Source organism: Zootoca vivipara, chromosome 3 (genome assembly GCF_963506605.1).
Source record: "Zootoca vivipara chromosome 3, rZooViv1.1, whole genome shotgun sequence".
Lineage (NCBI taxonomy): Eukaryota > Metazoa > Chordata > Lepidosauria > Squamata > Lacertidae > Zootoca > Zootoca vivipara.
In genome coordinates, this window is record NC_083278.1 from 58,873,659 (window position 1) to 58,893,952 (window position 20,294).

The 20,294-nt window shown below is 41.0% G+C and overlaps 1 protein-coding gene across 4 annotated transcripts in view; it reads right to left on the minus strand.

Moving 5' to 3' along the window:
* Positions 1 to 20,294, minus strand: part of MAP3K5 (mitogen-activated protein kinase kinase kinase 5) — a 107,547-nt gene that overhangs the window by 12,393 nt on the left and 74,860 nt on the right. For 3 of the 4 annotated variants that reach the window (XR_004692177.2, XM_060272706.1, XM_035108891.2), the window contains exons 13-24: positions 18,622 to 18,717; positions 16,781 to 16,862; positions 16,059 to 16,192; positions 14,060 to 14,187; positions 12,656 to 12,792; positions 10,265 to 10,370; positions 8,775 to 8,932; positions 8,289 to 8,466; positions 7,677 to 7,697; positions 7,086 to 7,266; positions 6,825 to 6,993; positions 1,465 to 1,650 (exon numbers count right to left, since the gene is read on the minus strand). Coding sequence is in view for 3 of the 4 variants with exons in the window: in XM_060272706.1 (XP_060128689.1) it covers positions 1,465 to 1,650; positions 6,825 to 6,993; positions 7,086 to 7,266; positions 7,677 to 7,697; positions 8,289 to 8,466; positions 8,775 to 8,932; positions 10,265 to 10,370; positions 12,656 to 12,792; positions 14,060 to 14,187; positions 16,059 to 16,192; positions 16,781 to 16,862; positions 18,622 to 18,717 (1,576 nt within the window). In the remaining variant the exon portion in view is untranslated. The remainder of the gene's footprint in view (positions 1 to 1,464; positions 1,651 to 6,824; positions 6,994 to 7,085; positions 7,267 to 7,676; positions 7,698 to 8,288; positions 8,467 to 8,774; positions 8,933 to 10,264; positions 10,371 to 12,655; positions 12,793 to 14,059; positions 14,188 to 16,058; positions 16,193 to 16,780; positions 16,863 to 18,621; positions 18,718 to 20,294) is intronic. The other variant, XM_035108893.2, reaches the window with a different exon arrangement.

Consider the following 20,294-nt stretch of genomic DNA (forward strand, 5'->3'; position numbering starts at 1 on the left):
GAATGTATGTCATCTGAAGACATCTTTTGGAGAAGTTTTAATATATGTTGAGAACTAGTACCTTGGAGACCAGAGTTTAAATCCTCATTCAGCCATGAAGCACACCAAGTGAATTTGGGCAACTTATTTCAGGGAGTTGTTAACTCCACCTTGAGTGCCCTGGCTCCCACTCAATGAAGAACTTGAACATAGGTTGCAGTTTCTACCAAAATCTTTAATGCTGAGATCAGTGCAATGCATAGGCAAAATGCAGATCAAAGGAATAGCAGCTACACAAGCAAAGCCACCAATACACCAACAACATGCCCCCCCGCCCGCAAGGGAATGGGGTGTACACGACTTAGCGCAGCAAGCATTTCTGCTCTGAAGTCTGGTCAAGCAACCTAGCTGAGGCTACTCCATCTGCTCATGTCTACACTGGTGTTTCTGTGACCTAGGTGGGTCACTGCCTCATCACAGGTGGATGGGACAGGTGGAACAGCAACCTCCCCTAGAAAGGCAGCACTGAACATGGTTTCTGTCAACTCCAGAGGCAGAGCTGGTGTTCCTGCAGGAAAAATGGATGAGGCAGAACCCATCTTCGACTGCTCCAGAGATGGAGAAGCCTGTGCCCCAGGGCTGTGGGGACTGATGGAGAGGTGGAATAGGGCAAGGGAACGCCCCTGCCCATTTGAACCCCTTTCAGGATTCTCTTCCTCCGACACTCCCAAGCAGAGGCCTTCTCAGTCCACTAGATCACTGGAAGGACTTGGGGCCTCAAATTTCAGCAGTGCTCTGTGGAATGCCAGAATTCGATGTCCTCCTGCATCTTGCATTCCATTCTACCTCATAGTTGCAGCGCTCCCTAGGCTCTCCACCCAGTACAACCAAACTGAACTAGATCTCTTCCTGGGGTCATGGATTTATTGGCCACACCTTTTCTCTGTCCTGGCTCAACCAGCCTCCTTGCGCACGCACGCACGCACACCCACACCCACACATGCATGCACACCCACACACCGATCTATGACATCAAGCTCCTTGGAGTAAATTGTGTGAAAAAATGTGATATGTAACTAAAGAAGGAGGATATTTCTCACACTATTCATAATGTATTACCCTGGACATTGTGTTTCTCATTCTATTCTAAACACTAGTACAAGGAACTTACTTATTTATGTATTTCGATTCCATTTTGTCTCCACTGTGTGTCCTCCACTCCTATGTTATCTTCACAACAATGTTGTGAGGTTGGTTAGAATGAAAAACAGACTTGCTCATGGTCACCCAGTGAGCTTCATATCTCAGTAGGGATTTAAACTATGCCTTCCCAGCCCTATCTGAGCACTGTGACTACTTTACCAAACTGGCTCATGATTAACTTTCACTCAATTGTGTTGCAAATTTAAGACATTCATCAGTATATCAAAAATCAGTTTATCAAAAATAGCAGAGCTCACAAAAAAGAGAGAAAGGTATACTTACTGCATCTTGGAAACCAAAGAGGACCAGCTGAACCTGGCTGATGCCATGACTGTCAAAGTCTAGTTCTAGTTTTAGCTTTGAAAGCGTATTTGCAATAATTTTGCGATCAGTTGTCCGTATAAATTCTCTGAGGCTGGCAACTAAAGTTGTGATGTGTTCCCATTTCAGCTTAGGCTCTTCAGGTCCCTGTTAGAACAAACAAAGAATATCTAATTGCCTTTGTGTAATCATGAGGCAATAGTGAAAATATTCAGTGAATATTCCTCTAGACACTACTTCCATCTATAGATTTCAATAAGGCTTCCACAATTCAGTCATTTTGCAAATACTGTGCTCTTTTAGCTAGGGGATGTATATAACAGAAATCACAGGCTTCCAGAAATGTACACAGTGTATTTGGACTTTCAGAAAAAAAACCTGATAAAAGTTCCTGACCCCAGGTATCTGAAGAAGGTATGGACAGATTACTGGTTAAAAAACAGGAAGCAGAAAGTAGGAATAAACTGAAGGTTTTCACAATGGAAGAAATGTGTTTCCCAAGGATCTTTGTTGGGACCTGTGATTTCTGACTTGCTTATAAATGATCTGCAGTTACAGATGAGTAGTTAGGTGTCCAAGTATGTGGTTCAAGTGTGATGTGATGCATATTGGGCACCAAAAATTCAAATTTCACAAATATGCTAATGGGGTCTGAACTGGTGGTGATGGACCAGAAAAGGGACCTTGAGGCCATTCAATGACAACACTCAACCCTGTGCATGGTCAAACATGTTAACAAATTGCATGCAAGGGAATATTAGGAAAGGGATTGAAAACAAAGTTGCCAATATAATAATGTTTTTATATTAATCTGTGAGGTGATCACATTTGGAATACGTTGGCACATCTTAGAAAAGGATATTGTAGAGCTGGAAAGGTTGCAGAAAAGGGAAAGCAAAATGATCCAGGTTGGAGCAGCCTCTCTATGAAGAAAAGGTACAACGTTGGGAAAGGGGGTTACTTCAGAAAAAAAGGTGTGTTAGAAAGACATGGTTGAAGTTCATAAAATTATGCTTAGTATTGAGAAAGTAGAAAGAGAGGTGCTTTTCTCACTCATTAGCACTCCCGGGCATCCAATGAAGGTATACAGTGGGAAATCCAGGACAGATTGGGGGTCGGGGGGACAAAGACTTCATTACCCAGCACATAGTTGAACTATGGAATCTGCTACCTCAGGATGTGGCGATGGCCATGAACTAAGATTGGCTTTAAAAAAGAATTAGACAAATTCGTGGAGGATATGGCTATAAATGGCTACTCATCCTGTTCACTATATTCTACCCTCCAGGACCAGAGGCCAGCACCTGAAAAGCAGGAAACAACAGAAGGAGAATACTATTGCTCTCATCCTGCTTATGGGCTTTCCATAGGCACCTGCTTGCTCATGGTGAAAAGCTGGCCTAGACAGGCCTTTGTCTTGACCCAGCAGAGGCTCTTCTTATTTTCCTATGACTTTTAGATGGCTGTTCTAGACATAAAGAGAAGCGTGACACAAGGCACAGAGGCAGGAATGAGAGAAAAAGAGCAGGCTACTAGTGGTGTACTCATTTTCCAAACTACAGTGTAGTTCATTGTCATTTATTGAAGCAGCAAACATTTACTATATGAGCATTTCCAAAACTGCAATAGAAAACGTCGTTTTCAGTTCTATTTCCTATGTTGTTGGTGGCATCTACAGGTGCAGAAGGACTTGGTACATGGCAAGATGTGAAACACAGCATTCAATGTATGAAGACATATTACCTTTTCCCTATCAACACATCTCATTCACACTTTGGAATTTATAGCCTGAACTTCTCAGCTAAGACTCTCACAGAATACTTTTAAATACGTTCCCCGTGAATGTGTGAGGAAAGCACAGTGAAAAGGATCGCATGACTTTTTGAATATTTTTGTATGAACTGCATCACTGCTTATCTGGAGAAAACTGTACTGATGCTGTACTGTTTTTAATATTCGGTTGGAAGCCGCCCAGAGTGGCTGGGGAAACCCAGCCAGATGGGCGGGGTATAAATAATAAATTATTTAAATTATTATTATTATTATTATTATTATTATTATTATTATTATTATTACTCCTCAATTCATTTTAACCACTAATTTGCTTAGGGGCACACACAGTATTGTGGACACGGGTGGCGCTGTGGTCTAAACCACTGAGCCTCTTGGGCTTGCTGAGCGGAAGGTCGGCAGTTCAAATCCCTGCAACGGAGTGAGCTCCCGTTGCTCTGTCCCAGCTCCTGCCAACCTAGCAGTTCGAAAGCACGCCACTGCAAGTAGATAAATAGGTACTGCTGTGGCAAGAAGGTAAACAGTGTTTCCATGCGCTCTGGTTTCTGTCACAGTGTTCCGTTGCAGCAGAAGTGGTTTATTCATGCTGGCCACATGACCCAGCAAGCTGTCTTTGGAGAAACACCGGCTCCCTCGGCCTGAAAGCGAGATGAGTGTCGCAACCCCATAATCGCCTTTGACTGAACTTAACCGTCCAGGGGTCCTTTACCTTACACACAGGATGAATAAATAAAGTTTGAAAGCAGCAAATAATAACTCCTGACTAATGAGAGATTTTTTGCTCCCTGGAAGGACAGATCGTGAAGCTGAGGCTCCAATTCTTTGGCCACCTCATGAGAAGAGAAGAATCCTTGGAAAAGACCTTGATGTTGGGAAAGATTGAGGGCACTAGGAGAAGGGGACTACAGAGGACGAGATGGTTGGACAGTGTTCTTGAAGCTACGAACATGAGTTTGACCAAACTGCGGGAGGCAGTGCAAGACAGGAGTGCCTGGCGTGCTATGGTCCATGGGGTCACGAAGAGTCGGACACGACTAAACGACTAAACAACAACAACAATGAGAGATTTAATTCCTCTCATCTCAGAATGGTCCGGTTTAATCAATGTGGAATTTCCTGTACATAATAATGCCGCAAGAGTAAGCCACTTTGAGGCACAGCATTTCCCATATTTGCTGCAACTTGTGGCCTGAGGTTGATAAAATTAGACTCACTGGTAGTGAAATAGATCAGATTGCGCAGCCCTAGTGCTGAGCACAGTTTAGGTATATTAGATTAGATTAGATTTCTTTATTGTCATTGTGTAATTACAATAAAATTAGATGCTATCCCATAAAAACAAAAACAAGAAACAAAACAAAACAAAACAAAACAAAAAACATATTTTCAGCCACACATTCACTGTAAAGGAGTATGAGGTGAGACAGGTATTGAGGATGGTGAATCAGAGGAAGGGTGCTGGACCTGATGGTATCACAGGAAGGGTGTTGAGGGGCTGTGCAGATCAATTGCATGATTGTATACCGTATGCCATGGTCAACTCAGATTTGACACTTAAGTTACATTACTTCACCCAAGGTGAGTCACAGAACAACACTTCATTTATCTACTAATTGCAACATCTGCAATGTGATGCTGTTAGATAGTCATGGTCATTCTCCTGTAACACAAGATGAAATTTTCTAGCACCATACATACCAAAGCTATTGAGTAAATTCCTCAAAGCAAAGTTGCCAAACTACCAGGGCTAACTGGAGTCAGTTCCTTGTAGGCCCATCACAATGGTGTGCTCTAGCAGGGTCAACTGTGTTACAATTTGGCCAGGGGGAGGAAAGTATTTTTCTGACAATTTTCTGTAAATTTTCCTCACTTTTAAATTTTATTCCCAGTTTAAAGTACTCTAATAACAGTGTGTGTGTGTGTATTTACACAGAACCGCAAAGATATTTTTGCATTTCTGTTTTCAAGTCAAACTATAGTCTCTGAGAGTCAAATAGAGCATTTGTCACTATACATATCTTGATTGACATGTTTCTATTCCCTATAAATTTTACATAATTCAGCCTTCTAGTAATTTGTTTCTGCTTTCATTTTTATAGACAAAAGCCCCCAAATATGTGAATTACTGTTTACTAGAGACCCAGAACCTGAGGAGAATTCAAGTTTGACTTGTGCACACCATATAGTATTTTACGTTTCTCTGCTTCTACTTTTTAGTACTTCTTAAAACCAATTATTTCTGAGAAATATTATTCTACTAAAAAGCCTCTGCTGTCAAAGTACATGCCTAATTTGCAGCATTTGGGTGCTTGTTACACACAATTCTTTGTTGTTGTTGTTTAGTCATGTCTGACTCTTTGTGACTCCATGGGCCAGAGCACGCCTGGCGTCCCCTTCTCCTTTTGCCCTCCATCTTCCCCAACATCAGGGTCTTTTCCAGGGAGTCTTCCCTTCTCATGAGGTGGCCAAAGTATTGTAGCCTCAGCTTCATGACCTGTCCTTCCAGTGAGCACTCAGGACTGATTTCCTTAAGAATGGATAGGTTTGATCTTCTTGCAGTCCATGGGACTCTCAAGAGCAGGCCCGGCTCGCCCATTGACTCTAGTGGCGCAATGCACCACGGCGCCTGGGCGACCAGGGGGCGCTGAGGGGCGCCCCAGCAAGTGGGGGAGCTTCGCGGCGGCCTCCCTTTTCCCTCCACCAGCCGCACCGCGAGAGCAGGGAGGGAAGCAAGCGGAACAGGGGCACTAGGACCCTGTTCCGCTCTGCAGCGCCAGGGTCATCCCTCACCCCGGTTCTGCATTTCATTGGTAGAGGTGATGCCACATGGCAGCACCTCTACCAATGAAACACAGCGCCCTGTTGGCGGGAAGGAACCCGGCATGGCCCGGCCTCCCCAGGCACCCCACTCCACTGGGAGAAGGGAGGAAGGCCGCGCGGAGCAGCGGCGCCCCCTCCCCCACTCAATCTGGCGGCATCGGATAGGCAGGCGGCGTCCGGCACAGCACGGCCCTGCTGTGAGGTGCGGGGGCCACTGTGAGGCTCCCGTCGCCCGGCACGCCGGGTAAGAGTTTTCCTCTTTTTTTAAGAGGGGGGGGCGCCCGAGGGATCCCTGCACCAGGGCGCCCGATGACCTTAAGACGGCCCTGCTCAAGAGTCTCCTCCAGCACCATAATTCAAACACATCACTTCTTCAACGATCAGCCTTCTTTATGGTCCAGCTCTCACTTCCATACATCACTACTTAAATAACTTGTTATACAGTGCACTGAACTTTATAGTTCCATGCTAGTTACTCCTGCTTAAGTGTATATAGGATTGCAGTCTTAGTCTTGCAGATATACTTGCATTTAATTATGTATCCCCACTAAGTGAGCCCCTAAACACTCAGTCATCTGATAAAAGTGTTCTAAATTATCAATCATAAACAAATACACCAGAGTAATATCAATGAAACCTTGCAAAAACTTCCAGTTTGGGATGTGCTAGTCCTCTGATTACAAGCACTTATGCTAAGGGTATTTGTTTACCTGTGCTAAGGCTTCCATCAAGTTTCTCACCACCTTATCTTGGTCCTCTGTTAGGATTCTATGAAGGGTGGCTCGCCGTTCACTATCCTTTTTGAGCATGAAGATACCAGAATCCTTCTCTTCAGGTGAAGGAGGTGCACTGTGGTCCTCAAAATTCTCATCTGGGATGCTGCGGGTATATAAATTAGAAACTGCTATTAAAACCACCAAATTTATTTGCAAAAGTCACTTTCTTTCCATGAAGCAATATGGAAGTTTTACCTTAGAAAAAGGGACCTTAGCCCCTTTACATCCTTTTCTCCACAAGATTTGGCTCTCATTTTAAAAGAGAACGGGTCAAGCTTTAATTCTGTGTCAGGTGAAACAGAGCCATATTCGCTGCTACTACTTGTATCTTCTACAACAACAGGAACAGGCAAAGATATGCTTCGAAGATATTCTGCTTATGGAAGTGAAGAAACTCAGAAAATTAGTGTAATCAAGCCTTCTGGACACAGTAAATTATAATAAACATTATCAATGATCCATCTCATCTAGCATGCAAAGCACATGTAACCTGTGGGGCCTATGGGAATTGATGTGATGCTCACACCCAAGATAACATCCAGATACACTGAACTGGACCACAAGGAAATGTGGTTTTGGTGGGGAGAGAGGGTTCATTATACCATATGAAAATCCCCTCCCACACTTATAAGTCTGGGACAAGTCCCACCGTATGAGCAGATGTCATATTTGGATCTTTCTTTCTCATTTGAACTTGTAAATGTAGTAGCTAATGACTAAATAAAACACTGAAGTTCAAATATTTCATTAAGTGTAAGAAAAGGAAGGTCTAAATATTAATCTTACCATTTGATCCAACTGAGAGTGCTGTGAGAAAAAAGAAAAGGAAAATTAATTGAAACCATCCAGAATTCACTTATGAAGCAGAACTAGCAACAGGTAATTTGACCAAATTACCGGTGTGTGTGTGTGTGTGTGTGTGTGTGTGTTAAAACAGAGGGGTTTTTGTGTTTAAAGGATTATTTTAAGACACACATTACTCAATATAAAGGCCACAATCTAGCTAGTTATCCATGACTCGTTTTCACTGAAAAAAGAATTTAACAAGCCTGTTATTACTCTCTGAAGTAAGTCTCACTGCTTTCAAGGGGAAGTTAAATATTAACAAATAGTATCATCAACATTTAAAAGCACTTATCAGATGCAAACTGGTTGGTTAAAGTTACAGGTAGGTAGCCGTGTTGGTCTGGGTCGAAGTAAAATAAAAAAATTCCTTCAGTAGCACCTTAAAGACCAACTAAGTTTTTATTTTGGTATGAGCTTTCGTGTGCATGCACACTTCTTCAGATACATTTAAGTATGCTAGTGATTCTGTGTTGAGCTTCTCAAAGAAGCTGTCAATGTTGGCTAAATTAAACAGAATTGCTAAGCTCTTTGAGCTAGGCATAAACGGGTTACCTGTTAACTTTGACTGAGACTTCCTTTTTTTGCTTGTAACCTTTAAAAACTCATCTACAAGAAGCTCCTTAGCACAGGCTCTCTTGTCTGGATCTGGTTCAAAGCAGCACAATAGGAAGGCTTTTGCCTCTGCTGACATGGATTCAGGAATTTCAGGGTGTATTTTGAACATTCCAACCTGACAAATACAGAAAAGGAAAGACAATAAAGATCTTCCATCACAGAGAGGAGTTTTCTTAAAATAAAGCATTACATAAAGTGATTAGTATTTCCATTTGAAACTGGTTTTCATTCCCAGGGAGGCATTCATTGCAATTTGAACAACTTTTAAATATTCTATCTTTAGCGTATTTTCCTTTTAAACTGAATCAATACTGCAAAACATATTATTCCTCACAGACACACACAGACAAGTGTTTCATCTTATGGCTCGTCTCCAGATCAGCATCTCTTTTACAAAAACCTAAGACATCTATAGGATCTAACCTTAAACATTGCTGCCTGCGGCTCTCCAAGTTCGTAAAATGGAGGTTTCCCTGTGGCCATTTCAATAATTGTGCAGCCTAGGGACCAGATATCTGCAGCCTTTCCATAACCTCTTGGTCCTTTATCAATGATCTCTGGTGCCATATACTGAAGAGTACCTGTTAAAAATAAGCAGGCAAGCAAAAATTCACTTAGGCAGGAATTTATTTAATCGAAAGCGAAAACTGGAAGAAAAGCACAGTCAAATATTAAATTCCCATGCTTTCACATGGTGTTTTGCGCTTTATGGAGCGTGCAAATCATTTTAGCTGTGTTGGCCCAATGTAATAGACTTTGTGTCCATGTTCTGTTCTCACCCTTCCCTTCATGTGCGAATTTTGGCTGCTTCTAATGTGATTCATTACATCAGAGTTTCCCCAATTACACCCGAACTGGGAAACTCTGGTTTAATTCCCATTTATAATCCAGAATAAACCTCAGAAGTGTTTGATTACGATGCACAAGTGAAAGGGGGAAAGGAGAATCATGGGCTCAGTGCTTGTTCTCAGTCTAATAAATCATAGTTTATTAGACCAATTTAAAGCAGACCATTATCTCAGCAATTCTTAAAACATAGGTTTTAAAAAAGGGAATTGTGAGGGGAGACCAAGAGATTTTATTTATTTATAAATATATCTAGACTTTCTCTGCAAGTCAGGGATACAGTGGGCTGCAGCAGTAGCTTACCTAAGGCCACACCGCTTTTAGGCAAGTTCTGTTTACATAAAAGTAAGACTATAATACTGAATTTAATATCACAATCACCACCAATAGCAAGTGAAATTAAAAATGAAGAGAATGGTAATCAAAATACATTCTGAACATGATTCAGGTCTGCATGTGTGAAGCACAGTCAGATAATCTGAGTATCATTCATTAGCTGTTTAGCAAGAAAGGGAAAATGAGGCAGGGAAGTAAATCTACAAAGAAACATACTATCCCAAACAACTGATCGATGCTGATACCAAAGTATCTATGGATGCATGCTGTATTGGCTGCTAGACTGAGGAATAGAACACAATTCCTCACTCATCTAAGCAGACGTATTGCCTCCAGCTATATCAGAATGTTTCCTTATAATATGGAAGGTCAGGAAACTGCAGCAGTCTGGGTTTCGCTTGATTCAGGGACCAGGAATGTTGCTGATAACAGTGAAGGAAACTGCTATGTGCGTTGCGCAGGCAGATTATTAATACTTATCTGGTGACCACAACTTGGTCAATGAATAAAGCCACACTCCTGAAAACATTTCCCAATGACTTCAGTGAAACTTTGTAAGTCAGTGTGCTTAGGATCTCAACCTGTATCAGAGTTTTCAAAAATGTACACGACTAACGCTGTAATCCTGTACCCACCTTCCTGGGAGCAAGTGCCGTATCAAATTTATGCTCCAGAATATTCTCCTTTTACTCTTAAATTAGGTGACTCTGCAATATATTTTAGAAACATACCTGTGAATGTTTCAGTGCATGGATTTATGCCAGCGAGCCTCTTTGATGTCCCAAAATCTGAAATCTTTAGCACTCCACTGTATGTGTTGATAAGTACATTATCACCCTGGAGGGGAGAACATTTGGGATTGTTATTTTTATTTTATCTTATGGCTGATCTTGAAAAAGGGTTTGCAGCTAAAATTAATGTTGAAATGGTTTGTAATAAAAGAGGAATTGTGGAAGCTGCTATTAGTCACTTCATTTCTAGTTCAATGAAACTTCATTCCTGAATGGAAAAATTACCTAGATACATTATGGAATGCATGTAATAAAAACAAGAGAATTCAAATTATTCCAAACATATTATGAACAATTGGCTATTTTGATATTTATTACGAGATTCTGGAGTTCTAGATTTCTCTAGGTTTATTACATAAAGTAACATTTGGACCCTTTTATGCTTTCTACAGAAATTAGATTTTTTTAATGAAATTAGTTTTTGGAGGCTTTTAAATTTGTTTTTATTGATTAGTTTATACAGTGCTTTTTTCTTTTTTTTAAAAAACCCCAAACACACATTTAAGGGTACTCTCATTTTACTACTCATATTGAAATACTGCCCCTCAATGAGGCCAAACTTAGATTCACAAAATGTTTAGGGTTATGCATACCCCTGCGTCCCCCCAGAAAAAAAGCACTGAGTTTATATAAAATTTCCCAATCTATTTTTCTTGTTTTGTTTTGCATTTTTAAATATCATAATGCCCTATTTTTAAAGGCGCTCTACATTAGACAAGACAGAAATGAAACCTAGAATTGAGTAGAAGTACCCCAATCTGCTATGGTTGTGTGTTTGCTGCAAAACAAATAAGTCCATGCACATCTATATATTCCTGCCAGTAATAGGGGATTTTCTGTGTCATATAACTACTTATGCAATGCTGCCTGGCAGTTGATAGCTGGCTCTGTTGCAACAGCAGTGATCCGTCTTATAACACAGGGTATATACACTGTGCTAGGGAAAAGAACTCCATATGATTTTATGCAGGCAACATTTTTGAAGAACATGAGTAAAATGGACAGTGCCATATGCACAGCCACAAAGTGAACTCATAGCTGAAAAAGAGATTTGAACTCTGTCCAAGAATCCCAACAGGTCTATCCCACTGGATCATAGTAATCTATCCAACTGGATCATTAGCAGCATCTAAGGAAACCGGTGTGGCTGCATAAGGAGCTTACAGATGAGCTTACAGATGAGCTTAAGCTGAGCATGTATAAGAAATGGAAGAAAGGGAAAAGCACAAAGGAGGAGAATACATGAGTAGCCAACAGTTGCAGGGGGGAAGTCATGCTGGCTAAAGCGCAGAATGAGCCCAGATTTGCAAGAGAGGTTAAAAATAATTTTTAAAAGGTTTCTTTGGCTATGTCCAAAGTAAGAGGATGAACAAGCAAGTGGTAGGTCCTCTGCATGGGGAACACGGAGAAATGCTATTGGGTGACTGAGAAAAGACAGAACTACTATTAATGCACTTTTAATGTAAACGTGATGTGATACTTGAGTATATTCTTACATATGGTATCCAGATTTACTCTACCAGAACAGACAAATGGTCCTGTCTGCAATGTCTTAAGAGATTGTGTTGGTTTATATTCAACAGATACGATGTTTGATGCAGCAGCAAAAAACAAAACAAAAAAGCTGTTGCTATTCCATGCTGCATCAACAGAAGTATAGTGTGCAGATCAAGGGAAGCCATAGTACTGCTCTAATCTGCCTTGGTCAGACCACACCCGGAATACTGTGTCCCATTCTGGGCACCACAAATTAAGAAGGATGTTGACAAGCTGGAATGTGTGCAAAGGAGGGCAACCAAGATGATCAAGGGTCTGGAAACTAAGGAATGCTTGAAGGAGCTAGGTATGTTTAGCCTGGAAAAGAGGAGATATGATAGCTATCTTCAAATAACTTAAGGGCTGTCAGATGGAGGAGGGAGCATGCTTGTTTTCTCCAATTAATGAGGGTACGATTTGAGGCAATAGCTTCAAGTTGCAAAAAAAGGAAAGATTCTGATTAACATTAGGAAAAACTTTCTGACAGTAAGAGTTGTTCAGCAGTGGAAGAGACTCCCACAAGAGGTGGTGGACTCTCCTTCCTTGGAGGTTTTTAAACAGAGGTTGGATGGCCATCTGTCATGGATGCTTTAGTTGAGATACCTACACTGCAGGGGGTTGGACTAGATGACCCTTGGGTCCCTTCCAACTCTAAGATTCTATTATTCATCAGCTTAAGACTCTGAGAACTGAATCAAGTTCCTCTCCATTCCATTGCATTTTGCTTCAGAGGGCGGTTAAGGAGAACTTCATGTACATTACATAAATCTAATGTTTTTGTGTATAGAGATCTACCTTTATGTCTCGATGCACTATTTGATTATCATGGAGATATTTCAATCCTTCAAGAATCTGTTTGGTATAAAAACCAATGGTCTGTTCGTTATCCTTTAATGGTCCCCATTTCGATCTCAGAAGAGCAGAAAGGCTGCCTGTAATATGGAAAAAAAAACATCAATGAAGGCAATTTTCAAATCAGGAAGATCGCCATTGTCATGAGCCCTGTGGAGATGTTCTGGCCAGGTTGGATGGAAGGGGAGCAGGATTTGGACAAGAGTATGGAACTGATCCTGGGGAAGGGCCCAGTGGCCTGGGAGGGGCTGATCTGGTCTCTGCCTAAGCATCTGGATAGGCTTGTCAATTAATCAATATCCCTTTTTATTATATAATAGAAAAAGAGAATGAATTGCTTATTGCAATTCAAATGCCTGTGCTATTTTTAGGTCATCTGATATATGCAAGTTGGCACGAAAGCAAATCCCAACATAATGGAATTGGTAAAGTTCTGTTAATCCAGCCAGGCACACTACTTCTAGATAACTGAAGTATAAAATGTCAACGTCCTAGACACATAGTGAGGAATTTCACATTGCACCAAGGCAGGGGTGAGCAAACCTTTTCAGCAGGGGGCAGGTCCACAGTCCCTCAGACCTTTTTGGGGGGTGGAATTGAACGAATTTCAGTGCCCCACAAATAACACAGAGATGCATTTTAAATAAAAGCACACATTCTACTCATGTAAAAACACCAGGTAGGCCCTACAAACACCCCAGAGATGCATTTTAAATAAAAGGACACATTCTACTCATGTAAAAACACGCTGATTCCCAGACCATCCGCGGGCCAGATTTAGAAGGTGATTGGGCCGGATCTGGTCCCCGGGCCTTAGTTTGCCTACCCATGCACTAAGGCGACTGCTAAACATTTTGGCTTGCCAGACAGAACAATTCCCCTTTCCCATTCCTGCTGCTCTGGGGGCTCTCCTGACACACCCACACACCCACACACCCGCCACTTAATCCAATTTCAGGTAGTATGGGAAGGAGAAGAGGGCAGGAAGCTCCATTGGGCAAGTGGAAGTCATTGTGCAGGGCTGCCACTGACGGGACACATTAGCTGAATTGTGCCCCAAGATTTGTATACAGTGCAATCCTAGTGATGTCTTCTCAGAAGTAAGCCCCACAGAGTTCTCAAGGGCTTATTCTTAGGTTAGGCCTATGGTCTGAGGAACAGTTGCCTATTAGATGGGTGTCATCCGTAAACACTTCAATGCCTGAGCTATTATGAAGGGTCCTGCTTTCTCCTGCTCAGTGAAAATGTGAGCGGAGTTGTGAGTACAACAATCTCTGCATCAGAACAGTGTGTGTGTGTGTGTGTGTGTGTGTGTGTGTGTGTATTCATTAACCAAAAGCTTCTTACCTCCTGGTACTTGTTCCATGAATATCTTAATGAATCCATTTTCACTAAACGAGCCAAGATACTGGACAATGTTCTTATGTTTGAGGTGCTTATGCAAAGCTATTTCTTCATGCAAAGGCTGGGAATACCTGAAAGAAAGTTCAGAGTGCCTCAACCAGCTTATTTCACTGTGTGGAGTTCCATACCCTACCATGCTATGATACAAATTCAAAAGCAACCCGAAACAGCAATTCTGCCAGTAAATACTTTAAGGTAAAATGGCACAGGAAATTGCCCAGGCAACATTTATCAAAAAGGAAATAGGTCTAAATGATAATGGAGAACAAACAAGCAGGCAGAAAGCTTGAAGGCTAAATAAATGAACCATCCCAACAGCACAGAAAAATAAAACTCAAGCTTATCTCTTTGGTTGAATAATCCAACATAAATGAAAAGCTTTTAAAGTGGGAGGTTTATAGGAAATGTCAACCATGGATGTTTGCCTAAAGTGCAATAACATTTTTCCCCCTTCTTCACTGAGAGATCTGCAGTTTTCAGCCAGTATCCACTCGCATGTGCTATTTGGCTGGCTTTTTCCAGTGATTTTCTGTGTTTCTTCTGGAAAACTAAGGTATGGAGCCTGTTTTAATGGCATGCCAGCAGCCAGCTTTTGCAACCCCACCCCTGCTCATATGACTAGTTAGCTTGTGTTCACGGTGTATTAGTCATTCCATTGTTATACTGTTCATGTGAGTAGACCACACAATCTACTAGGATTTTCTTTGGCGGCGGCAGTGGTGGTAAATCAGCAGTGTAATCAGGACTGAGTCTCTGATTTGAGGTGTTAGGGTTGAATTTTTTTACAAATCCATACATTTGAATCCTTCTGCAGTATCATGTTCCTGACCATGTGCTGAAAGTTACCAGACACGAAATCTTGAGGCACAAGACTACTCCAATTTCAGGGATCAAGTGAGCCATTTCAATAGTCTTGACATCAAGTAAGGGGAAGGGAAGGGCCCACCTTTCCCATGGCACTTCACATACTCCCATGTGAAGTCTATGGCAGCAATCAGGAGCATAGAAAGCCGTCATATGTGAGTGCTTTTGAGAACCTTTGTGTTGTGGCCCTCCCTGTGTTCTCTGATAAGGACAACAAGTGAGAGGAAGACGTTGTAGATCAGAGCCCTCCTGCTCAGGTCCCTGATTCTGAGATGAGCCCCTCCACTGAAACTCTCCCTCTGAAAGTCTTCCAGGTCCCCTCCTTCCTTGGCTTAGGATGAGGAGGTTGAGCTTTCCAGTGTCAGGGAAGCCACTTCTCTGCCAGGAGAGGTGAGGAGCTCCATGTCACAGAGTGAGTTATCAGAGGAGCAGGAAAACCAGGCGTGGTCTTCAAAGAAACAGAGGAGCATCCAGTCGGGATCACCCTCCCTCACCCCCAAATAAGGAGCACCTGGCTTCAGGCCAGGAGTTCTCAGCAGGCCAAGCATTCTCACAAGTAACTAGACTTCCCTTGTCTCTGTTTAAAAGAATGGCAGATAGTTGGGACCAGTTGTTTGAACTTCACATTCCTGTGCAGTCTGAAGTTGCAGCTCCTCATGCTGGAATCCTGACCTCTGGCCTCATCCTTTAACTGTGTTTAGGGAACCTTGAAAGAAGCTTCTCTCCTAAATGGTTTGATCTTGGCTGCATCCTTGTCACCTAAGGGCATTTGGACTAATTCCTGCTCTTCTCCTGTTGCTAAATTTGCACTGTCTGTCTGCTAGAATGAAGCTTGGCTTCTTTACTAACAAGCAAGTGCAGCTGTCATTGTTCTTGGGCAGGAGGCGGAACACTGAGAGCCTGGAAATAAAAATATTATGCAAAAATGACTATATCCTGCACACCTAAAGAAGCCTATGAATCACTTTGATTAAGCTTTTTATGGCTTACATCTAACACATCGTGCAATTGTTTAAACTTTGGAGAACTAAGAACACAGAGCACAGGAAAACCTATGGAATGCCGACCGTTACTTTACCTGCTATCTCTTTCCGGGATTTCTTTAATGGCAATTCTCACTTGATTGCTCAGATCTCGTCCTGCATAAACTACACCGTAAGTGCCTTTACCCAGAATAACTTGATCACCATTTTCATCATATTCATAATCATACTACAACAGAAAGTACAACAAAAGGAAAAGATCGGTGATTCTGGTATTTATTCCATTTAAGTACTGTCTTGTGCTTAGAAATAACAGGGGGAAGTCGTGCCTTACCTGAATTAAATTGCAGTTGTCAGCTTGGAATAAACATTTCTAAGAAGTATCTTAGAAGTTCCAAGTCTTCAAAACATAGCGTAACCTCTTATTTGTTTCTAAATTTACATCCTGCATTTCACTGGCCAACTGATATTCCCAAAGCTGCAATTCAGTATGATAACACTACTTTGCATTGGATTTTACAGCTACCATAGAGAAATCAAGAACATGACTGAAGCCAGTGATTGTAGGACATGCTTAGGAGCGCAAGATTGAAGCAAGTTTGAGATAAACTGCCTTAACAACTATTACTGGAACAATCCAGAAGTTGTTAATTTGACACTGAATTTTTTCAATATGAAAGAGGTGAGGATTTGGCTTGCTTTTTATCCACAGCAGTTAAGGCTCATCTAGCTAATTATCCAGTTAAGAAAAGGTAACCCAGCAGAGCAAAATTCTGAAAAAGTGTGAGAAGTAGCATGAATGCAAGACTGCCCTTACCTCCAGAGAGTCTCCGTCACATTCACCTTCCTCTGTGTTCTTTCCTATTTCTTCAGTGATGCTATTAACCATTTCAAAAAATCTGCCAAAAATCCATATGAAAGAAATATAGTATTTCAGCAAAATGAATCCTAGTGGTTGCCTCTTTTTTTTAGCTGTTTATGACTGTTTCGCTGTGTTCATAATAGTTTTCACCCTCCGTTTTAAGAACATAATAACGTAAGAGAAGTCTTCTGGATCAGCATACTGTTCTTAAAGTGGCTGGGCAGTTGCCAGTGGGAAACCGGCAAGCAGGATCCAAGCACAAGAGTACTCTCCCCTCCTGTGGTCTCCAGCAACTGGTATTCAGAAACATTGCATAGCCACTGTGGCTGGTAGCCATTCATAGCTTTCTCCTCCATGAATTTGTCTAATCCTCTTTTAAAGTCATTATCCTTCTCCACTCAACAGCATCACTACTGAGATACAACAGGTGCCCATTACTGTGTCCTTTTTGGAAACACAGGAATACCTGGGGAAAGGTCTCTTCCCTAGGTGATTATTTTGCATTGTTTTAAAACCTATCTTTAGCTGTCATTTTTGTGGTGTTTTTAAAGCTCTTGTAGTAGATTTTCTGTAAAGTGTCTCAAGACTCATGTGAAAAGTTTTTCATAAATTGATAAAATACATGCATGTGTGTATAAATGCGTACTCTAATAATATTGTGCTCCTGAGTACAAGCCATGATTTCTAATTATATCACAGCTGGACAACAGGAATTAACAAAATTTACCACATCCATTTTTGCCCTCTTCTGTTTGCCTTCCAGATTAATTTTTAAAATGGCAGTTGCACAATTTGCCACAGTTTTAGCTTGCATCTTATTTTCTTTACATTTCTACTATTGTAATCTTGATGTGAATGTATGATTGCAGCAAGATAATTACTATTACAATTGTTGTTGTTACAATTGCAAAGAAAAATTTGATGGATGATGATGATTAGGCACAATGTAAACTGAAAAATGTGACCAACTATTCATCTGAATACAAACTGGAAATCAAAACCAGAAGAATGTCATGTTTCCCAACACAATGGAGGAATCCTGTAAGCAAGACCAGGTAACTTGGAACTTCAAAATCCAAGGACAGATTTGGATAGGTAGAACTTTGTAAGCAACCCTTCTAAATATCACTCCATGCTCATCATTCTGTGTTCACCTGAGGCTTGCAAATGCTAACCAGTTCATCATCAGCCGTTACTTCTTTTTAGAATACTGAATATTATTTTTCCTTCAAACATTTCAATTCCTGTCAAAGAGCCATTCAATGTATTATGTAGAATGAAGTATGATACAGCTGGCAGAATTCTAGACTGTACCAAAAATTGCAGGCATATGGGTGTATCATTTTTTGAACGCTGCTTCATGTAAAATTAAGCCTGCCTGCATGTAGTTAACTAACAAAGGTATGGCATAGGCTAGCCCCCCTCCAGTGTGCTTGTTCACACATCCTGGGTTTTCTTTTAGAAAACATAAGACCAAAAGGAGACCTTGTACCTGAAGTGGTAGACTCCAGAATTCTAGTAACACTTATACCACTGCAGCATGCTTGGAGAGAAAAGGAATGTGTTCATATTCCCAGTAAAATCACTTCATCTCAATTTTATATGTGGGTCTCAATTTATTTTGATAAACATTGTGCTGGCTCTAGTATAAACGTGTCTCATGCACACACGTCTCATGCTCAGGCGGAATGTAATTGGTCAAAGATGATCCTGTCAGCTGAGGCCAAATTCCTAAACAACAGCAGCTCACAGGATCACCATCACACAAACCATATAGATAATTGGCCAAAACATACTTTTTGCAATGGTGTTCCGTACAGAAATAAATTTGGAAGTCATCCGAATTGTGCAGCACATACAAGAAACAGCATCGTTCTTCAAATTTTGAAATGCTGGAAGAGAAGCAAAGATAGCACGGGTTAATGGTTTTGTGACTCTCTGCTTCAGGCAGCTTTTGCATTTCAAAAAGAAAAATTATGTTCTTTATGCTTGCAAGAGAAAGGATAGAAGCATACTTTCTCCAGTTAGTTCCTTTTAAGTGGAAGTTGCTCCAGGGAAATTTGTGGCTGTTATACAATTGAAAAATGGGTCAGGATTTCATGGAGGAAGTGGGATAATAAATACTGCATAATGAAAATTAATGTTCTATATTGTGTTTCATGTATAATAGATGGATTTAGATTATTGTACTTTTGCTTTATTAAAATATAAAGAGCGACATTAACTGAAAAAGCTTCAAATAACTGAAAAGATTTGGACCTCAATGATTCAACAAAACTAACTGTTGCAGAAAAGCAGCCCTGAGTGTTTTCTAGAGACAAAGCTTTCCAGTCAGCGCTGAGCACACACAAAACATCAGCTTAACAATTACTTTTGCAACAGGAACATTCTGGGACGGCTATTCCCTGTAACAAACAATTTGAGGAGTAGGCTAACTTATTTATCTTACCAGAAATAAACACATGAGGAAAATACCTCTTTCTGACATGTGCTGCATAAGCTAATGTAGAAGTCTAGCAGAGTAAAAGCCCATCAACAGAATATAAGTGTAATCCATTTGCATTTTATATCTTTCTGTTGAGACAATGCCTATTTTGTACTTCTGTTGCAGGATCCTTGCCTGTTTGCTCATCTGTGTTTGAGCCAAGAGCTTCTATTCAGAATAAAGGCCAGGCACCGTGTATTTCCTACCAGATTCTATTTCTTTATTTATAATGAAACGGAAAGAGCCATCAGGGGGCACCCTAGCACAAACATATAAGTCATTTTGTTGTTCTTGAAGTAGTAAAAGCACTACCACTCAAAAACTGCTGTCACATTGTTATTCTATGAAACACACAGAAACAGAGGAAGTTATCTATACCAAGTGAGACTGCCTCTCCATCTGGCTCAGCAATGTAAACACTGACTGACAGCAGCTCTCCATGATTTCAAGCAAGATACACATTTCCAAACCTACCTGGAGATGCCAGGGACTGAATATGGGACCTTCTGAGCTACAGCCCCTTCACATATTTGGAAAGGAGTAGAGTGAATGGTAAAAAGTGCTATGCTCCCTAAACCTCCTAGGGAGATGTGAGCATAGCTGACTCCAAAGGATACAAATAATAATAATAATAATAATTTATCATTTGTACCCCGCCCATCTGGCTAGGTTTCCCCAGCTACTCTGGGTGGCTTCCAACAAAGATGTAAAACTTTTCTCCCCCCTCTGTACCTCATATTCAATGACTCCTTGTCCAGAATATGTTAGTCACACTTAAGTTCCATCAAAATTAATTGCACTTAATTTAGCGACATGGTTAGCTTGCCTGATTGATTTAAATATAACTATCTCTCTGGATTGAAATGTTTTTCTACCTCTGAGTTTTGGAATTTCTTTTAACCAGTTATTTTCTAAGTTAATTAACAATGAGAATCATTCTCCCCACCACCACCAAGAGCTGGGGGTGGTGTTTTTTTTATTAAG